This window comes from Lagopus muta, chromosome 8 (genome assembly GCF_023343835.1).
Source record: "Lagopus muta isolate bLagMut1 chromosome 8, bLagMut1 primary, whole genome shotgun sequence".
Taxonomy (NCBI): Eukaryota; Metazoa; Chordata; class Aves; order Galliformes; family Phasianidae; genus Lagopus; species Lagopus muta.
Window position 1 is genome coordinate 31,872,184 of NC_064440.1, and position 16,020 is coordinate 31,888,203.

The 16,020-nt window shown below is 42.0% G+C and overlaps 1 protein-coding gene across 15 annotated transcripts in view; it reads left to right on the plus strand.

Annotated features, from left to right (window-relative positions):
- The window catches only part of UNC80 (unc-80 homolog, NALCN channel complex subunit), a 120,889-nt gene that overhangs the window by 63,445 nt on the left and 41,424 nt on the right, over nucleotides 1–16,020 (plus strand). For 13 of the 15 annotated variants that reach the window (XM_048952933.1, XM_048952938.1, XM_048952939.1 and 10 more), the window contains 14 exons: nucleotides 354–454; nucleotides 2,296–2,493; nucleotides 4,233–4,340; nucleotides 5,068–5,206; nucleotides 8,426–8,607; nucleotides 8,931–9,062; nucleotides 9,571–9,757; nucleotides 10,321–10,452; nucleotides 10,788–10,931; nucleotides 12,367–12,467; nucleotides 13,259–13,345; nucleotides 14,135–14,318; nucleotides 14,924–15,018; nucleotides 15,908–15,997. In XM_048952933.1, coding sequence (XP_048808890.1) covers nucleotides 354–454; nucleotides 2,296–2,493; nucleotides 4,233–4,340; nucleotides 5,068–5,206; nucleotides 8,426–8,607; nucleotides 8,931–9,062; nucleotides 9,571–9,757; nucleotides 10,321–10,452; nucleotides 10,788–10,931; nucleotides 12,367–12,467; nucleotides 13,259–13,345; nucleotides 14,135–14,318; nucleotides 14,924–15,018; nucleotides 15,908–15,997 — 1,880 coding nt within the window. The remainder of the gene's footprint in view (nucleotides 1–353; nucleotides 455–2,295; nucleotides 2,494–4,232; nucleotides 4,341–5,067; nucleotides 5,207–8,425; nucleotides 8,608–8,930; nucleotides 9,063–9,570; nucleotides 9,758–10,320; nucleotides 10,453–10,787; nucleotides 10,932–12,366; nucleotides 12,468–13,258; nucleotides 13,346–14,134; nucleotides 14,319–14,923; nucleotides 15,019–15,907; nucleotides 15,998–16,020) is intronic. The other 2 variants (XM_048952934.1, XM_048952941.1) reach the window with 1 other exon arrangement.

The following is a 16,020-nucleotide window of genomic DNA, read 5'->3' on the forward strand; positions in this document are numbered from 1 at the left end:
CAATGCAGATCACTAAACCAACCATTTATAGCATCTGAATGGTGCAAAGAAGTTCTTCCTGATGTTTTTTTTTTACTTCCTCCTCCCTTTGCACTAAAGAAAATATGTGAGGAGGGAGCAGTTTGCTCCTGACAGAAATGGCCTGTGAGACATTGGCATCTGAATTGTAATTGTCTAACCAGCGTGATACCAACGTTGGGGAGGGGTGTCCAAATGCAGTTTTGCAGTGTGGCATATTCAGTGTACTGTGGTCTGTTTCCACAAGGCTTGCCTGGCTTACAAGTGCTGTCCCTAGGCTTTAAGCATATAGGAAGCAATAAAAACAACCACCTTTGGATATTTTTCTTTTGAAGAAGGGAGCCCTTGGAGCGCGAGCGAACCTAGCATTGAGCCAGAGGTGCTGAGCAGCACAGGCACGGAGGAGAACTACCATCGGAACATGTCATGGCTGCATGTAAGTATGGATCATTGACCATGTTTTCCAAACTAGTACCTGTGTCCCTGACTACCTTACTTCTCTGTCACTTCTCTGTTGCTGGTAGTGGTTACATGTCAACTGGAAAATCCACTGTACTGAGTGGAGTATGTAGACATGCAAGCGTGTACTGAGTGATGAATTAATAGAGGATAAATTCATTTTTCTACCTAGCAGCTTAGGATAAAACATGATGCCTTTACTCAGTGTGGGAGTACGTGTGGACTTTTAAACACGAAGCATGAAATGAAAGGAACTTGAGCTATTTTTCTCGCTTGGTTTGATTATCTTGCTTAGGAGAAAGGATGATTTAAAAAATCACCTGTTCAAATTAATGCCACACATGTACCAGTATCACATGAGAACTTTCTCATTTTTGTTTGTTGGAAGGAAGGTGTGGGTGGGTGTTAACTAAAACTGCAGCAAAGCAAAACCCTGCTTTACTTGGCAGTCGTGCAAACCACTCAAAAGGGTCATTGGGTCCAGTTTCTTCTCTGTGTGCACATTTCCTTTATGGCAGCCCTATATATAGTGTCCTCACAGTGTGTCACTGTGCTGTAACTACAAGTTACAGTGCACCCAGGACTCAGTAGAGGCTGTACAGTGCTGATCAGATTTACCATTCACGCATTCATGCAGCATTAGTGACTTGAGTTATCCCCGTTTGACCCCAAAATGAAGTAATACCAGAACAAGTGAGCAAAGACAACGGTCCCAAATATGCTGCTGAGATTTGTCTTAAATTAAGCTCCTGACTTTTCAAAAGCCTAAATATTTGAGAGTGGAGAGTGATGTGGCTGCCTTACCTGAAAGAGTGGGCAGGCTGCAGCTGCAGAAGTATTAAATGCATGGAAAGTGTGGGGTAGCCTCCTTCTGGTAGTTCTAGGTATTTCCACACTAGGCTGTACGATGAAGAGAAAAGTTTATAAAGGCCAGTTATGATCTACAGTGTGAACAGCTTGCAGATGCCCTAGTGTTTCCCTTGGAATACTACAAACGGTCTGGTGTTGTCTGTGACTTGAAGACCTGTGTACAAACTGCTGCTGGACTGAACTCTCTTCCTCCAGGAATGAATCCTCTGAGGTACAACCAGAGAGCAGTCACTGAATTGCATACTTACCAAGGTTGCTTTTAATTGATTAGTTTGGACTTAATGGTTGTGTTGCTACGGCGAAGCAGGGCTTAGTAGAGCAAAATGCCCAGATATTTACTGTTTCTTAGACCGATTTTGCAGCTCTCTGCTGCAGTATGGCATCACCACTAGAAATAGTAGCTGAGCCAGCTAACATAAAACTAGGCTGGATTGGGCCTACCCAAGCACAGCAAGGCAAGTATTCCACGTAAGCACTGGCAGAGCTAGTTAGTAGTTGAGAGTGTGTTGAGACATTTCATTGCCCTTTCCTTGAAGGAAACTAACCCCTGAATCTAATATGTTTGCATCTTTGATGGTGCTTGAGTAGTTGACTATTTCCAGTCTAAGTCTTTATCTCAGACTGGAGATAGAGTAGCTTTTCTGTGATCTGAGAGTACTGTTTTCCTCAACCATAATCTTGCCACCAGCCAAACATATGCACTTACAGCAGCTCTCTTCCTTTGTCTGCTTTGTTAACACCAAGGTTTATTTAGCTGTGCCTAGCCAGTTCATAAACTACTTGCAGGTGTGGAGATGAGCACAGGTAGGCTTACCTTTTCAAAAAGCTATGTTGAACATCTTGCCTTGCCAGCTAGGCTGTGAATATCAGCCTGCTGTCCCCATCACTGGCTGCATATGCTATGCAGCATGACTCTATAGGTGACTATCCAATTTTATTCCTTTCAAGGTTATGATCCTCTTATGCAATCAGCAAAGTTTCATATGTACTCACATTGACTACTGTCACCCGCACTGCTACCTCCATCATAGCCGGTCCTGTGCTCGCCTTGTCCGTGCCATCAAACTCCTGTATGGAGACACAGTGGACTCACTTCGAGAAAACAGCACATTGAACAGTGTGGCAAGAGGCAAAAAGCAAAAAGAAGTGAGTAAATGGGAAATGTATCATGGTTTTATGGTTTTTGTTTTGTTTTGTTCCCTGGGCAAGGCATAAGTATCTTCAAGGACTGCATAATGTATTCAAAGAACGCTCTATCATGAGAAAAGGAACACAGCACTTTGCTAAACACAGTGCTGCAAAAAGTTACTAAGTGATTTAGCATTATGGAAAGAATGTAAACTGTATTGTTCAGGAAGAATCTTGGTTGCTGATAAGGATGTTAAAATGCCTATAGGCTGACCTTAAAGGTACTGCTCTTTTATGAGATTTGTTTATCAGCCCCTGGAGTCTCATTCCTTTTTTCCCGTTCCTTCTTGTCTGTTAACAAGAATCATTCCTGGAATTCTGGTAAAACCTTGCAAGATTTCTTTTGGATCTGAGATTTCAGCTCTTTTCCAATAATTGTTTGCATTGGTCTTTAATATTACAGTCTCTTTAGTGAGATGCTTTTGATGATCATCTCTGCAAGACAGAGTCAAAAAAGGTTGTGCCTTTTTAGGCCTTTGCACAATGCCTTTAACTTCACTGGAAATATATTTGTTGGTTCAGCAAAATACCCACAGAGCTACCAAATGAATAAAGTAAATATCTGGTAAATGCCTATACAGCTTCGACCACAAAAGACAGACGTTCTTCTGAATATTTGCAATGGCAGAAGTCATCCTGCTGGTTAGCAGTAACAGTGAAAGCAAAAGTGTTCATGAAACTCTCATCAAGATTTTAGTTGGGTAGCAGCTCTCATCTGCATAAGTGGAAATGAAAGACGATAAGAATAATTTAGAATGTTTCTTTATCAACCGGTGGATTGTTTGTTTCCTGTCATGTTAGAAGGGTATCTTTATGGAACAAAGCACAGGGCAGATTAAATGAGGTAATGATTCTGCTTTCCTGGAAAGAACAATTCCCGTATGTTTCCTCTGGCATAAAAAAGCAGTGTGTGAATTAGATATTAAGAAATAGAGGCAGGCGTTTCCTCCACAGAAGGCAGGCGTAAGATGAGCAGCTGGCAGTGTTCATGAAAGGTAGCAAAAGAACACTGTGCAATGCTGTATATTGTTTCATCTCCAACTGCAAAGCAGGATGACACAAATTTAATCCTGGGGCTTTTGAGCCCCCTGAAAAATGAGGGACGCTGCTTTAATCAGCATGCTACCAGCTTGAGGAGAAAATCTGTGGAAACAGCATTCTGGGAAAGTTCTTGGTATTGTGAACAGTGAGCATGAACAGGCCTTGACATTATCATTGGCACTGGCAATCTGCTAGAGACAACAATCAGAGAGGCATAAGCTCAAGTCTTAAAATGAGTTGTCACATGCTCTCTGCAGAAGATAAATGTAGCTGAGAGAGGAATAAGTGTTAATTTCAGTTGGGAATTTTTGGGAAAGCTGTAGCTTTTGTACCACTTCTGTGTTTAAAATACTGTTCACCTAAAATACACGAGTGTCACCTGTGAAGATTACACAAGGAACGTTCACAGTCCTCACTGGGTTTATTGTCTTCTTCAAGCTTTTATTGGGAAAAGCAGTGTTAAAAAGAGAAGAAAATGGGATGTCATCTCACTGATACTAGGCCTGTTGCTAGCAGAGGAAAGGGCTTGGTGCTGCACCTCTGGTACTTGGCAGCTTCTAGTGTATGGAAACTCCTCTTGTACGTGATCTCCCTTTCCACACTTCAGGAAATCAAAATGAGAACACTTTCTTATTTTTTTCTTTTTTCCTTTTCAGTGCTCAGACAAGTCATGCCTCAGAACTCCCTCTCTAAAAAAGAGAGTGATTGATATCAACTTGGAAGGAAAGAAGGACTCTGGAATGTTAAAATACATTAGGCACCAGGTACTGACTAAGCAAGGCCATACACTGGTTGGGGAGGTTGCTACACAGATGTTGGGTCAGGCTGCAACAAGAAGGAAAATGTGTATGGATCATGAAGCCCATATGATGGAAAGAACTGTTGTTCTTGAGTGTGGATTAGTTCAGACTTGCATGTTTTCATGAGATGAGTAATGCTAAATTTAAGCTTTTTAGGGGAACTCCTGGCAAAGAATCCTTGAAAGATATAGGTCCATTAAATGTTGATCAACATCCATGGCTTCCCATAGGGATAAATGCATCAAGACTGAGACACAGAAAATAAAACAGAAGAAAAACCACGAATCCATTTAGATGCAACCTGTCAGTGTACGGGAAGTTTCTTTTGTTCTTTCTTGTTCAGTGTTCTTGAAGAAGTAATGGACAATTCTTGGTTGTCTGAAATTTTCATGGGTTGACATCAGTGTATGTGTACCATCTTGGAAGAGTTTTCCATTCCTTTTGTCCTCTTTATCCATGTTTTGTGACCTAAGTGAGTAGCAGCAGACTCAGAACTGCTGATTTAGTGTAGGTTGAAAGCAATGTTCTTCTGTGGAACATTATCTGAAATGACTGAAACTAGAAGCTATCAGCCAGATAAAGTGCTGTCCAAAACTAGGGTAATTGTTAAAAATGTGACAGTGTTCACTGAAGACAGATGGCACAGCTCAGCTGTAGGTTGTGACACTTGTATTTTTAAATATTTTTACAGGTTATGAGCCTCTCCCCTGCACCTTTGTCACTGCTAATCAAGGCAGCTCCTGTCCTCACTGAGGAAATGTATGGGGACATCCATCCTGCAGCATGGGAGCTCCTGCTCAGTGTGGATGAGCACATGGCTGGAGCAGCAGGTAAGGGAACAAAAACAGTCAGCCTATCTAGCAGACAGCTCAACTCACAGCAGGTTACAAGGCCTTGCAAGACAGCTGTCTAGTGGAGGAGGTCTTAATGACATCAAGGATTTTGTTAGGGCTATTTGGTTTTTGCAGACCTTCCTGTGCTTTTGTGCTCAGAAGGTCCAGGAAGACAATCTGCACAGCCCTGTTTATGTTCAACAAGCAGAGAAAAACATAACTGGTAATTTGTGTTGAGCAGGATTTCTATGCAGAGGAAATACAGCAATATAATCAATTCAGAGTTTGCTCAAGCATTTGGTATGTTGCCTTTGTTTTGCTTTCATTAAGCTATTTCTATCTTGACTAGAGACCAGGCAAGGTCAACTCTTTCAAGGGTAGATAACGGCAGGACAAGAGAAAATGGTTTTAAGTTGAAGGAGGGAGGATTTAGGTTGGATATCAAGGGGAAGTTCTTCATGGGCAGAGTGGTGAGGTGCTGAAACAGCTGCCCAGAGAGGCTGTGGCTGCCCCGTCCCTGGAGGTGTTCAAGGCCTGGTTGGATGGGGGAGGTTGGTGGCCCTGCATGTGGCATGGATGTTGGAGTTTGATGATCCTTGAGGTCCCTTCCAACCTGGGCCATTCTGTGATTCTATGATTCTGTGTTTCGAGGTTAACCCAGCACAGTTCTTTTCATTGCCTCAGGTGCCCACCAAGCCACTCTCTCACTCCTCAGCAAGGGGAGAAAGTAAGAGGGGAAAAATGAAGGTCAAAATAAGGACAGAGAGAGATTGCTAACCTGTCACAAGCAAACAGACTTAACTTGGGTAAAATTAACTTACTTCATTGATAATTAATGACATAGTAGAATAGTGAGTACCAAGGAGAAACTAAAACCACCTTCTCTTTCTCCACCTTCCTTCCAAGCTCAACTTCACTCATGACTTTTCTATATTCTCCTACTCCCTGTACAGTGCAGGGGGAAGAGGAATGGAGCTGTATTAAGTTCAAAACCCTTTGCTGTTCCTTCCTTTTCACCCTTTTCCCATATTTCTGCGCTGGGTCCCTTCTGAGGCATATAGTCTTTCATGAATTATTCTAGCATGCAGTTCAAAAACTGCTCCAGAATGGGTCTATGTAATAGGCTGAGTTCTTTTTGAATGGACTGCTCCAGCACAGCTCCCCCACGGGCTGCAGTTCCTGCCAGAATACGTGTTCCAGCATGTGCTCCTCTCCACAGGCTGCAGATCTTAGTAGGATGCTGCTTTTGTGTGGGCTCCCCATGGACTGCAGTTTCCTTTAGCATGTATCCATCTGCTGCAGTGTGGGGTCCTCCATGAGCTGCAGTGTGTGTATCTGCTCTGATGTGGTACACCATGGGCTGCAAGAGGACAGCATATGCCACCATTGTTTTCTCCATGGGGCAGGGAATCTTCTCCAGTACCTGGAGCATCTCCTCCCCTCCTTCTTCACTGACCTTGGTGTCTGCAGGCTTGTTTTTCTCATCGTTTCTCTTGCAGCTGCTGCACAGCAATTTTTACCCTTTCTTAAACACATAAGCGCAGAGGCATGACCAGCTCATTGGTTCTAGATGGATCTTTGAGCCATCTAGAAATGGCTCTGTCCAGCATGGGGGTGGCCCTGGTCTCTCTTCTTCCAGAGGCCACCTTGTAGCCCCCGTGCTACAGATACCTCACTACGAAAACGCAGTGCACTAGACCAAATGTGCAAATAGGAAGAGAGGAGCAAAATAAAGAAGAGAAGCAAGCTGCTTGAGGCTGCACTTCTTTCCCCCCCCCCCCCCCCCTTCAGACTGCTTTCTAGGAAAATAATTTTGACTACTACTTTATCAAAACCTTACTAAGACTTCTCTTTCTGAGGAGTGCTATTTGCCTGCCCCTCCAGTGCAACCTGATACATCTTCTTCCTCTTCCTCGAGGGAGGATTGAAATCCACCTGAGAGACTGTAGTAGTTGTTTAGTATCGAGTGATTTCAGCCCTGGCATGATTTACGTTCAATCAGGGTCAAACGTGAACGCTCCCAATGTCGCTATCTGCAAGCTGGATGAAAGGAAATCCTGTGTTGCTGTACAACAGCACCATCTACTGGCTCCTTTCCAGGCTGAATCTCTTATTCGGGGTTTTGGAAACTTTTCATTGCGAACTGGCGGTTTCAAATCAGTCCTTCTAAGACTTGATGCAGTTAAAACGCCAAAGAGTAGAAAGGTTGTCTCTGCTGGTGAAGCAGGATGGACTGTACAGATTTGAAGCGGGATTTTGTAGCAGAACTGGAAGCCTTTGCAGGGCAAGGCAGTACCTAAGCAGTCAAAGGTCAGCCTTGCTTTTCTGCATGTGTTCAGATTGCCTTCTGTCAGTACAGCTTTCATGCCTGGCATCTGCTAAGTAAATGTTGAGGTGAGCAAGATGGTAATTGTTCTTTTTCTACTGTGGAAGAGTTACTCCCAAAGAGAAATTATCTCCAGTGATCTTTGCTCAGCTACTGGTCATGAGTACTCACACACACCAACCACCCACAGCAGCACTGTTCTCTTGCTTCCTGCTCAGTGCTCCTTGATATACACCTAAATTAATTGGCCTCCACAGGGCTGGAGTTGGGAGTTGTTCTGTTTATATTCAGATATGCTCTAATGAAATAACAGAGGGCCACCTCAATTTCTGTTCTGTTGTTTTCCATTGTGACCTTGCTCTCCCAATTCATAGCAGCACTATTTTCTCTTGTAGGCAGATTGTAACCATTGCAGTTATGTAAGAACCATTCTTTTTGTTTCTATCCCATGACAGTTGACTTGTGGGTCTTCCACTGAGCCATTTGCTCCTGCTCTGAGTTGTTAAACTCACCTTTACCAATCATCACAGGAAGCAATCAAAAGTGAAACTTTAGAAGGCCAAGCTGAGTAGTCCTGTTACATCAAGAGATGCTTCTTATTTTATATCAGTTGTGACTGAGTGTTAGTAACAAGGGCAGAGCTGTGTTTTGTTTTAAAAGTAGGTTTGACAGAACTTCTTACAAGCATAATGCTGTGTGGCTCCAAAAGATAAAATCATAGACGTTTTTGTTTCATGGTGCAGTACAAGTTTTGCTAAGCTTAGTAGACTGCTGATCTCATTTTTGGAATCAGGGTTTCTTTCTGATTAGGGTTTGTACAGCTGCAATTTTTCCTGCCAAGTAAACACATTAATAAGGGAAACAGATGATCTGATGTTCTCTCCCTGCAGCTGCCATGTTCCTGCTATGTGCTGTGAAAGTGCCAGAGGCTGTTTCTGACATGCTGATGTCCGAATTTCACCACCCGGAGACAGTGCAAAGACTGAATGCCATTCTCAAATTTCACACGCTCTGGAGGTTTCGTTATCAAGTCTGGCCTAGGATGGAAGAAGGAGCTCAACAGATCTTTAAGGTAGATAGAATACGTGAAACACAATGTCACCGTTTGTGGCTTGTCTTGTAGGATAGATGTGTTATGACATGCTAACATGAAATTGCCTCAAAATCTGTTTAGGAAAAAAAATGGTCATCTCATTCATATACTTAGGTATAGGTGGTGTTGGAACTCCTATATAAAATGGGACAAGTGCACTGGGGAACACATAATGAAGTCCAGAAAAACAGATACAGAATGAGATTTGTCAATGTGGTCTTGTTTTATAGTGAGGTACCCTTTAATTAGCACTACAGGCATTAATATTTGTGTGCTGTAACAAACTTTGTGGTTTTGTTTAGATCCCTCCTCCAAGTATAAACTTCACTTTGCCTTCTCCTGTTCTGGGGATGCCCTCTGTGCCAATGTTTGATCCTCCCTGGGTCCCTCAGTGCAGTGGGAGCGTACAAGATCCTATCAATGAAGACCAGTCGGTAAGCAGAGATGTCATGAGAGTGTGCACTGCAGTTTCTCAGTAAGGGCCTGGGCGAAGCTGAAGCCTAAAGGTGCAGACAAAACTCTCAACTTTTCTTGTTGTCCTTAGCTGGAGAAGATCTAGTGAATATATTGTCCACGTAGGGCACAGAATATTCTATGTGGACATAACTTTCTTCTGTCTGTTTGATCGAGGAGATGCTGTACTGTACATCATGTGCCCACAAGAGACAGTAACTCAGATCTTAGGAGCACAGTTGCTGTCTCTCCAAAGGATAAGTTCACTCAAACTGTTTTCCAGTTTTCTGTCTTGTTTTGTGTGGTGTCTCAGAAGGAAGAGGCCTATTATACGTGTAGCTCCTGGTGCATCTGTTCAGCTAGTGTGACTTTGATTTTATTTAGAAACTGAGTTGCTGAATGTCATTAAGGACCTTGGTGGAACACACAGAATATGTGTATCATAACTAATAGTGTCGAGTTATGTCTCTTCTCTCTTCTTCCTAACAGAAGTCATTTTCAGCCAGAGCAGTGTCTCGTTCCCATCAGCGAGCAGAGCACATCCTGAAGAACCTGCAGCAGGAGGAAGAGAAGAAGCGCTTGGGTCGGGAAGCCAGTCTCATCACTGCTATCCCCATCACTCAGGAGGCCTGCTATGAGCCAACCTGCACACCAAGCTCAGAGCAGGAAGAAGAAGGTGTGCCCCAGGGCCAGAAACTGCCTTCCAGGAAACTGAGAGCACCTGCTACCAACATACAGCACAGCTTAGGGATGTGATGTCCAAGAAAAAGCTGTTGTTAGTAGCAAAGTCCCTGCTTTGGTATGGTCACCACCTTAGAGACTGGACAAGTACTAGCACTGAATCATTTTAATATCTCTAGAAAGGTGGTGAACAACCACTGGATCTAGATATGTTTTGGGAGACACTTGTGCAGAATTTGCAATTCTCAGTAAAACTAAGAACTAAGAACTTAAGAACCAAGAAACTAAGAACAAAGGTGGTTAATAGGATGTACATGAAGAGACACCTCAGTTAAAATATGACTCACCAAGTCACCGCACACTATTATGGATCAGTGCTTAGCTGGTTCCCAAAGCATGAGTGAAGTGGTTACTTGATCTTCATAGGTCTTAAGTTGTTCTAATGTTACCTGACTTGAATTTTCAATGTTCCAGCTTGGTTGCAAGTGCTCTCCTTTTGAAAGGTGCCTAAAGTCTGTCGGCTGGGTTTGGACTGACATTTCCCATTCTCTTTGTCAGTAGAAGAAGTTGCCAACCTGGCCTCCCGCCGTCTCTCTGTGAGTCCTTCCTGCACCTCCAGTACATCTCATAGGAACTACTCTTTCCGTCGTGGCTCTGTCTGGTCAGTGCGGTCAGCAGTCAGTGCAGAAGGTAGGTTGAAGTCACTGTGGAGTATCCTTTCCTAGAATTTCGTTCACTGGAAACCTGTGATCAATAAAGCTGATGGCATTACATTTTGCTGAATGTATTCCCAGGCTTGAACCAATTTATAATAAGCTAATTAAAGTTCTTGGGCAGAACGTTGACTGAAGGCTCAATTTCTTCTTGGAAATAGTAGTAAGCTTGTTGTGCATGCACAGTGATCAGATATAGCCTGCCATTTTGTTCTGTTTATACAGCAATAACGCAAACATCTGTCTGACCTGCCTGTATGATGTCACAGCTCATTCACAAACACTCACCTTCTGGTCTTCTTTGTACTCCAGATGAAGAACATACTACAGAGCATACTCCAAACCATCATGTGCCACAACCACCTCAAGCTGTGTTTCCAGCATGCATCTGTGCAGCAGTACTCCCCATTGTCCATTTGATGGAAGATGGGGAAGTCCGGGAAGATGGAGTAGCTGGTACTGAACTAGATTACATTTCAAGTCATTCTTGATTAGAAGTAGCAGAAGCAGCCAGTAATTACAATGTTTACATTTGTTAGGTACCATAACTAGAGTGAAAGAAGTAATACAACCCTGTATTTGCTCACAGTTCATTTTTCATAGAAGTAATATGTGCTGTGTATTGTCATGAGTGTATGTATTTGTTACCAACCTTGTGAGTAACCAATTCTCACAAACTATTCACTAATAGATGAGCAACATTTTTTTTTTTTCATTTGTTGTTGGATCTTGAAGGTTTGTTGGTATTTTGAGGGGCCCTAAAAAGCCCCCAGTTCTACAGAGATGTTGAGAAGCTGGAAGGAATGTAGTGGGATACCAGAACAGAAAGATCTAAAACACATGTTTTGTGAGAACTGACTGTGAAGCTGAGCTTGTTTTGTGTGGCAGACAGGAAACAAACAGCTAGAGGAATGCTGCTATATAAGCTGCATCTTGGGAAGTTCAAGATGTGAATTAGAAAACAAATTCTCTACCAGGGGCACAGTGTAGTCTCATTGGAATCTCCATTTGTCTCCATCCACAGCAGGCTTTGTCTTGGCTAGACAAAGCCACAGTTGACATAATGTAATGCTGGTGACAGTCCTGCTCCAAGCAGAGTTTTAACTGGAGACCTCCAGAGGTCTGTTCTCAGCATTATTTCTTTGATCCTATGACAAATAGAAAACCAGTTATACACAGCTCTAATATTTGCTTTATGGTCGGTGACTTATTTGTAAAGTAATAATAGGTCCTTCTGTATTTCTTTCTCTTAAATGTTTAGAGATGGTGGACTTTTGTCCTTCCTTTTTTGTCGCTCATAATGTTAGCTGATTGCAAACAGAACTTTATGACATTTTCTTTTTTTCAGGTTTGAGTGGGTATAGTCAGTCACTGAATTAGGGTGTTGTTTTGTGATCAAGATATGAGTGCTGAAAACAAAACAATGACTAATTCTCTCATGTTGTTAATCTTCCCAAGGTTACAATTAATTACACTTTGGGGAGTTGATAATCAGCACAATCCCCTGCTGATCACCTAATGTTGCCCATTAACACCAGATAAAGTCACTCCATGAATCACCATGAAGTGCAGTTTCCATGTACAAACAAAATAATTTTTTTAGTTGGCTTGTTTGCTCATCTGGAGTTATGAATCCAGTTATTTCCCTGATCACAGTGGTGAAGTGCTACTTGTCCTGTCACCAGAACCTAGGGAAGGTTCAAGTGTTAGACTTGTCATTGTTGCTTGAAATGACTGCAGTGATGAGCCAAGTCCTAGTACCTCAAAGTAACTCTGTGTATTTCAGTACAAACACGATAAATGTAGTAGGTTAGGAACATTTGCGTTTAAGTGCATCGTTTCAAGGCTTTTCCAAGGGAGAGAGTTCTGACTATGTTTTCTTTTTCTATAGTGAGTGCTGTGGCTCAGCAGGTCCTGTGGAACTGCTTAATTGAAGATCCCTCTACAGTTCTGCGCCATTTCCTTGAGAAGCTCACAATAAGCAACCGGCAGGTGAACATCTCTCTCTAGCAGACTTAGTTATTGCTTAGAGCAAGGTGCACAGCAAGCAGAATCCCTCTGTGGGCAGTGACTGGAGAAGTAGATTTGCTACTCAAAATCTTCATCTGGCTTCAATTTCTGTTCATTGATGTAAATGGGACACAGCTCATTTACCACCGCTAAGGATGTGGCTTGTTGTAAGTTAGCCTTGAACAGATGCTTAATGAAGCGCAACCCTTTCTATCAAAGATATCACCTCCACCCATGCCACCCTGTTCCCTTTTCTCTCAAAGGTGGGAGTGGCATTGTCTCTCAGTCTGCCTGTCCTTGGCTGACTGTGAAACTCCGTTCCTGCTTCCTTCCCACCTTAAGCTTCTTAAGGAAGGAAAGTTAGATTTGTTCCCCATCTCCTATCTAGCATCCACAACTGCTGAGTTGAGCTGTGCTGGATTTCACAGCATCTCTGTAAAATTTAACTAGGTAACCATTTGTTGTAATAAGCAAGAGTTGGTATAATCACAGGGAGAAGAGTGCAGAATCAGGATAATACAATCAGGATAAATGACAGTAATGTCCTTTCTCTGATGAAAAAGGCAGACATTGGCCTGGGTGCTGTGCCTTGGGTCTTATTTTGGGAAATAGAAGAGCAGTCGCAAGCAGAGAGTTCTATTTCATGCACCAACAGACAGAGCTGAACAAAGGGATAAAAAAAAATGGTTAACGAACAAAGCTGGGGAAGACAAAAGGGAGAAATCCATTTTCTATTTCGTGATGGAAAGAAAAAGCATTTGCTCTTTTTCCAGGATGAGCTAATGTATATGTTAAGAAAGCTTTTGTTGAATATTGGGGACTTTCCTGCGCAGACATCTCATATCCTCTTTAATTACTTGGTAAGTAGCTTGGGGGTCGACTGTGCAGCCCATAATCTTACCTCTGTCTGTCTGTGTCTTACGAAGTTAATGCCACAATCTGCAAGGAAATAAATGGTCTGTAACTGTTCATTTACAGGTCATATCTGCTTCTGGCTCTAGATGCAAATTACTTGTACCAGCCTTTTGTTCCTTAAAGGGGGAGGAGAAGGAATCTTTAGCTTTCTATTAACCCTTTGCACTCCCTGTCCTGAATTTCTGTGTTGAGTCACTAATGATGAATTTTAGACAAACAGGAGGCAGAAATCATTTATTGTTTTACTTAATATTCATTCAGAAAGTGCTTTGGTTGTGAATGGTCTCATTGGAATAAATTATAAGCTTCTTTTGTAGTCATAGAAAATGCATTTGTTGGAGTTCTTTTGATTAAGTTCTGAAAAAACAGGCAAGACCTATACAACTCTGGGAGCCTTCCAGTGTTTGTCAGGTGTCTGTGTGGCACGTAGAAGCAGAAGGTACACGGAGTCTTATAATGGAGAAGTTCTCCATTTTCCTCATTCACAATGGCTTTTAAGACTGGGTTGCAATTGCACTTTTTCCCCCCACTCCTCATCCTCTACAGGAAAAGAAAGAATAGTAGAAGCGAATTGTTCTGTATTATGTATAAACTTTCAGGATACAATTTGAATTTAGAGCTTGTCCTCTGAGTGAGGAGAGGCAGAAGAGCCATGTTCTTGTTCTGTGTTTATGGAATGCCCTACACAGTTAGAGTGTGCATTATCTGATCTTCCTCTTACTTATTACTTGCAGGTAGGACTGATCATGTATTTTGTACGCACTCCTTGTGAATGGGGCATGGATGCCATTTCTGCCACGCTAACCTTCCTCTGGGAAGTGGTGGGTTATGTTGAAGGGCTTTTTTTCAAGGATCTCAAACAGACTATGAAGAAAGAGCAGTGTGAAGTGAAACTGCTGGTGACTGCCTCAATGCCAGGTATCAAAAATGAGTCTTTAAGCTTCTTTCACTTCCAAGTTCACATGTTCCTACCAAAAAATAGATCTGCCAGTACTGCATTAGACCTGCTCTGAGTGGCTGCGTAAGTCGCTTTTGCTTGAGTTGAGGATTCAGTCAGGAAGTTCAACCTCAAGTTCCTCGAGATTCAGAGGGCTACTTGAAGAGCTCTGAAACAAACAAACAAAATGAATAAGAACAGTCTTTTTAACTCAGAACTTTATGCCAATTGGGTTGTGAAAACCTGGCAGGATGATTACTGTAAAATGCAACCTCTCGTTTAAGTCTCGTGAGAGCCCCAGCAGAGTGTGCGGTGAGCTTAGGACCTCATGAGTCAGGCAAGAAATTTCTTGGTGAAAAACACATTCAACATTTCAGGCCTGTTCCTTTCCCAGAGTTGTCGCTGCTAAAGTTGCTAGCTTCCTGTTTTAGGAACAGATCAATTTCTCATTAATTGTAGAATTGTGAGCCTATGCTATCACCACATAACCTGTTCCAGGCATTGTCTGTCTGCCCAGGAGTTAATTTAAATTGTTACTTTTCCTACATGGCAGTCTTTTGAAATGCAGCTGCTTTTCTTCCTTTAGGCACAAAGACCCTTGTTGTGCATGGACAGAATGAGTGTGACATACCAACTCAGTTACCAGTTCATGAAGATACACAGTTTGAGGCTCTTCTGAAGGTGAGTTTTTGAACTGAATGGACTGTTTAATGTTTTTTTTTACTTGCCATACCTGGATCCCAGCAATACGTTCTGCCTGAGCTTCCTGATTTAGTGTCACATTTGCTGTGACAAACATTTCTGCATCCATATGAGGAAATCTTGATTGCATGAGTACAGAATACTGTCTTAAAGGATAATAGAAATGTGCTGACATCACAGCCAGCCAAAATCCCACAAATGCAAGTACGTTGAATACATTGCAGCTTGTTATCCCTTGGCTAAATACAGAAGTCATTGAAGTGACTTTTATTTTATCAACACTGAAGAGAATGATTAGGATCAGAAAGAGTAGAAATGATGATTTGGTAGCCATTATGATATGTTTGGATTTAAGAGATATGAAGTCAGTTCCCTTTTATGCCTATTATTTTCAGGATTAACTTAACCAAGGTACATAAAAGGACTTGTAGAAACCTCTGATTTGTGCAACTACATTAAGTTTTAATGGGAATCATGCACCTCAGTGCTTGAAGGGGTTTCAACTGTAGTGTCTCTGTACATCCACTGTCTCTAAAACTTGATTAAAGAAGTAGTATGTAAATAGAAGCTACAATACCTGTATGGCAATACGACCGGACAAATACATGCAGTGTGAAGACCTCAAAATAAGTAACTTCAATATCCAGGACTGTGATATCCATTTGCCTTGATTGTTGTGAACATACCAACTTACTTTATGGTTAAAAAAAGAATGAGGAATTAATGTGAAAAGAGTCACAGAGCCTATAAGGTTGATAGACGTTCATATTTGTGCCTGTATACATTATTAACAGGATATTGTTCTTTTAGACATGGAAGTGTTTATACAAGACAGCAATAAGTAACTGAAAGTTTCTCATCTCTTCAGGAGTGTCTGGAGTTTTTTAACATACCTGAAACACAGTCTTCTCATTACTTTTTAATGGACAAGCGATGGAATCTTATTCATTACAATAAGGTAAGGCAAAGGCCAGGTACAAA